Here is a 5,197-nt window from a genome sequence, read left to right on the forward strand (position 1 = left end):
ACCTGAGTCTCCAACTATAGCTCTAGCTTATGCCTTGGAGAATAATCACATATTTGGCTTCAACTCAGAGAGGAAATCAATGTGATTTTGTAATATAATTTTTTAATCCATGATTGTCAATATCATCTCAAATAGTTTATCTTTAAACAAATCTGGGAATTCAAGATAGTTGAATTGGATGTTGTGGTAGATTTAATAAATATCTAATAAAGCTAACCTTGATTCAATTTCTGACCATAACTTAAACTTAATTCTAATGAAACTCTAACTCTAACTCTAATTTTAACTTTAACACTAACTCTAACTCTAACAAAGAAGACATATCAATGATCAAAATAAATTTATATTCTTATATTTTATTTACATAAAAAAGTATTAATATGTATTGCATTAATTTTATTTCGATGATAATATTTTAAATAGATTAATGGTGATAATTAACATAGGAATAAAGTAACAATGTAATAATAATTAAAATTTAATAATATAGTACATTAATAGTAATAAAATAGTATAAGATAAAATAATATAAAAAATAAGTATAATAATACAAAGGCTTTCCTAAAGTCTATTCATTATAGAAAAATATTATATTGAAATTTATGAGAAAGGAATAATAACTAATTAAGATTTTTCGTATTGAAAACAATATATGTAACTTTAAATTAAATGGTTATTTAACATTAGTATTATATTAATGTTATAAGATTATTGTAATATTGATTAAATTTTAACCATAATTCTAATCACAAACCTAAAATTAAGACTAATTCTAATTGTATACATTATCTTAACCTTAAGGAATGAATGAGTGGTCTAAAACTTAGTTAATTCCCATTTTGGCAAGGTATGAATGTCAAGGATTGTGGATAAATAATTTTAAAACAAAAAAATAAATAAATAAAATATTACAAACACTAATGCACAAGACTTTTAAGGAAAGATTCATTGTCTTGTATTCAAAGCTTGGGGAAAATGACTAGAAACTCTCATGAGAAAATTGAATATGTGATTTAGAAATGTGTGCCGATAAAATTAAATTTGAAGATTAAATTAATAAAAAGAAATAAAAAAGCAACCCACTTTCCAACTTTGTTGTGAATTTTAATATTTTTATGTGTAATGTATTGCAAGAGAATAATTCCTTTAAATTACAAATAATTATCACTAATAAATGCAATTTTTACACTCTGATTTTATACCCTCCATGAAACATTCTATTCAAATTATATTCAAATTATAATATGCTATCAGCATTACCATTACACCTACTTTTAATCCTAGTGAATAAATACTGTCAAATATATATCGGGTCGAGGTATCCTATATCACTACGGCAACTATACTTGAACAAAACCCAACAATTTCTACAGTTGTACATGCACAAGTTTATTACAATCATTTTAGTTTGAGCAACAATCCCATGTTTGTGGTCAAGATAGAATTTCCACAAACATTTACAACGCGTTTGCCGTGGATATGCTCATTTAAGCTAAACGATGAAGCCAAAATTAATCCACAACCATCATAGTAATAGTAGATAGATTACACAATCCTGAAATGCTGTTCACATCTGTTCTGTTGAAACAGGAAGTTCAGAGGAAGTGGGCAAAGTGTCGGCCTTATGTCTCTTTCTTTTTGGTGCTTGGATGTCCTTCTTGTCTGCATAATTGGCAAACGTTCGCAATCGGGTTGAGATTGATTTATCATGAGATGAATTCTCATTTCTGTGCACAAACCGGTAAAGCAGGCGACATAGATAGTAGACAAGGGTGAGAAATGATACGCATCCTGTGAAAAGTAATATACCCCAAAAGTCTTTGAGGCTCATTTTGTTTGAATCCAATCCACCAGACTCAATGTTGCATTTGTTTTCAGTTGAATTGAACCACCTCTTCCGAATTGCTTGCATCTCTTTGCTTTCTGAAAGATTTAATATAGCCTTGGAAACACCTGAAACCAGCGGAGATCCCTTTGGAAACACCTGCACGCAAAATTTCAATCAATCATTCGATTTGTGAATTTTAACGGTTCTGAGATTACAGGCAAGTTTGTAGACATACGAATGAGAAGCCTCCTGTTTTGTACACGGGACCAAGTCTCGTATAGTCATTGCATCCTGCTGACAGAAAAATTTTTTGAGCAAAAATTTGCTCCTCAAATATGGCAGCCACACCTCCGTTATTGGGTCCCTTCTTCAGTGCATCAGCGGACTCTTGTGCAGATGAATATGGGCGAAGTGCGCTTTCATCCACACCAAGCTGTTGTACCAAATACTTGTCTATGAAAGATCCCTGTTGATACCCGATTGGCGAATTTTGGGCGATTAGAGATTCAAGGTTCTCAACATTTGGTACAATTTGTTTGACTGTAAGCATCGAAGACAGGCTGGCGGTGTAACTAGACACTAACACAAAGACTACAAAAAGCCAAATTGTCACCACTGCTTTACCCAGACAGCTTGCAATTCTCTCCCCTGCCCAATCAACAAAATCAAATTAGAATTCGAAAGCACTGCAAATTTCACTAAAGTTTGACCATCCGTAATGAAAAGAAGGGATATAATCTTGTTACTTTGAGTCATAAACAGTGTGGAAAAGGAAAACCTGCATATTAAAGACGGAGTAATTGAATCAGGGAAATCTGAAAATTTCGTATGTTGTAAGGAAATCGACAATAGCAAATTTGCAAATAATTGCAAACACATTCAATAGAAACATAAATAAAATGCTCTAAATCAATATTTAACTATCATATAAACTCATGATGTGATGTGATTTGTGAATAATGGTATAGAGACAAAGAGCGTGTGAACAGGAGAAGTACCAGATGAATGTCAAGACTTGTTTCCGAGGCGTCCCTCTAAATTGCCGATTTTGTCTGTGCTCCAAAAACCAAACAACAGCTCCCGTGAAAATGAAAAATGTAACAGTAGTTATCCACATGGCTGGAGTAAAGGGGTGCAGGAAGGCCCAGGAATCACTTGAGCGCTTGTCTGAAATTGCTACGATCATTATCAGTCCCGACTCCGTATACAGCGTATACGGTTGTGTGAAATCCACATACCTGCTCCGATTTGCAAGCACCGTTACATCTCCCACAACCGCATCGAAGTTCTGTTAATGATTTCACATTTAATTTCAGTCAGTCGGCTGGAAATATAGATTTGCAACGCAAAAGGAACAAATAAGTGGACTGAGTCACTGACCTGGAGATAGACCTGGTAGACGAGGTCATCATAGTAGCCCGCAGTGACACTGCCAGTTCCATAAGGTATCAATTCATAGGGCAATTCATAATCCAATCTTTTGAGCATCAATTTGAACACATCAATACAGAAGCCTTTAATCTCGTAAGTCTGGTTTTGTGCACCTGCACTGTCATGATCTAGTTTCACATTGAGGAATGGCGATAATACTTGCTGCCAAGGCACCGCTATTTTCAGTTTCTTGCCTGGCGCAGGTATCTTCCATCCGCGTGGCGTCTTTGTTGGTCCACTGCCCCAATGAATTTCTCGTTTCCAAGATATATTCAGGTCCCTTTCTGTCCACGACCCAATAACGCTATAATTATTTCCAACAACATTTATTATATCATATGAGCACTCCAAAGGTTCTCCTCTTTCACGATTTATTTGAACAAGACCGCTCAGGCCGAGAAAGTTTGTCTCTAGGATCTCTTTAAGCAATTGCTCTCCACCGTCAAAAACCTTGAAATTCAAAACTTTGGTGCTACTAGAGGTCTCTGAGAAACCACCCTTCCACGATTTCATATGCAGGAGACGATCGATTGCAAAAGCAATCGCCCATACCGTATCATAGGCAACAATTGCCTGGGCATTTAATTCCAGGCTTGGTATTGTAGGGTTCTGGGCTCTAAACCGCTGCTTCCATCTTTTAGCAAATTCATTCAGCCTTGGCTGGTCGGTTTGTGTGAGTTTTCTTTTGACCCCCAACACACCATTCATAGAGAGGAAAGAATTAGCGTCGAAGGAATCCAGTAGATTGGCGAATCCATCGGAAATGATCCATACATAATCACTGCTTATCATTTTTAATTTGTACGCCTCGGAAAACAGGATTAGGGCCAAATCAGCATGCATATGCACGATGAAGACTCGCGACTCCAGCTCGATCAACTGATCCTCAAGAAGCTTTCTTATTGAAGAGACATTGGCCTGCGGATCCACTGCAGCTTGGAAAACAATTTTTGCCCTCGCTTCTCTCAAGGCATCGTTTAAGGCCGGGATTGCTGATGTGCCCAAATCGTCGTCTACATACACAAGCGCCACATCCGTCCATTTATACTCCTCTATCAGCTTTGCTATTGCCTTCATTTGTATTTTATCATTGGGCACTGCACGAATGAAGTAAGGGTATCGATGCATGGAGAGAGAGGGATTCGTTGCACCAACTGTCACAATTGGAACATGAGCTGCAACGCCCAAATACCCAACAAACTCACCCACAACGGATGTCTGTGGTCCGACTATGCTTACACATCCTTTTCTTATCAGTTCCAATGCTGCAATATTCATTACACAGCAACCCATTAATATTCTGTTTTATTCCAAAAGAAATGAACACAAAAAGAGACCAATAATAAACAGATGATTCCTTTAAGAGGAGGTTTTGTTACCTGCAGAAGCGCCTGTGAGTGCATCTTGTTTGGAGTCTCGGATATGAATATTTAGGAGCGTGCCATTCAGAATGCTGGTGTTTCTGTTTAGGTCTTCAACCGCCAATTCAATAGCAGTCTCAGCTATTTTTCCATTAGTTGTGTTCAACGCGATTATAGCACCAATATTTATTGATAGAGGTTTCACTTCTCCTAGGGCAGCAGAACAAAACAAAAGAGCACCCAACGCAATCCGCACCCAAACTTCACAACCAGAATTGGCTCTGTCGGCTCTGTTGGCCATAATCTTTAATTATGTTGAGGTAATATGAATAATACAACACTAGAAAATTTGCTTCATTAATTTCTATATAAAATGTTCAGTCATCTCCTCCGATGGCAGGATGGGTGTTAAAAGGACCGAGTCAACCATGCGGAGGCCTCACGTTATGGTGTGAATCCGTACTCGCTACAATTTTCCAAACCTATACACGTTGCTACAATTCGCTAAACTTATTACCATTTCCAAAGAGAGACAATATCTAAAGAGAGATCAGATTTTCAAATAATATGGTCAAAT

General features: G+C 36.5%; 1 protein-coding gene across 1 annotated transcript; it reads right to left on the minus strand.

The window, feature by feature from the left end:
• Positions 1–1,208: 1,208 nt before the first annotated feature.
• Positions 1,209–4,945, minus strand: LOC131044184 (glutamate receptor 3.3-like). The gene is made up of 6 exons (XM_057977457.2): positions 4,639–4,945; positions 3,209–4,524; positions 2,827–3,116; positions 2,575–2,606; positions 2,064–2,476; positions 1,209–1,984 (listed from the first exon to the last, which is right to left on the minus strand). Exons 1-6 carry the CDS (start codon positions 4,919–4,921, stop codon positions 1,568–1,570), a joined length of 2,751 nt encoding a protein of 916 aa, XP_057833440.2. The 5' UTR covers positions 4,922–4,945; the 3' UTR covers positions 1,209–1,567.
• Between the last annotated feature and the right edge of the window lie 252 nt (positions 4,946–5,197).

Source organism: Cryptomeria japonica, chromosome 8 (genome assembly GCF_030272615.1).
Source record: "Cryptomeria japonica chromosome 8, Sugi_1.0, whole genome shotgun sequence".
Lineage (NCBI taxonomy): Eukaryota > Viridiplantae > Streptophyta > Pinopsida > Cupressales > Cupressaceae > Cryptomeria > Cryptomeria japonica.

Excerpts from the sequence above, each read along its gene's own strand:
- LOC131044184 (XM_057977457.2), bottom strand. The coding sequence starts at position 4,921 with ATGGCCAACAGAGCCGACAGAGCCAATTCTGGTTGTGAAGTTTGGGTG. Across the intron at positions 3,117-3,208 it reads TCTACCAGGTCTATCTCCAG|AACTTCGATGCGGTTGTGGG; the intron begins GTCAGTGACTCA and ends AATCATTAACAG. Across the intron at positions 1,985-2,063 it reads AAACAGGAGGCTTCTCATTC|GTGTTTCCAAAGGGATCTCC; the intron begins GTATGTCTACAA and ends TTTTGCGTGCAG.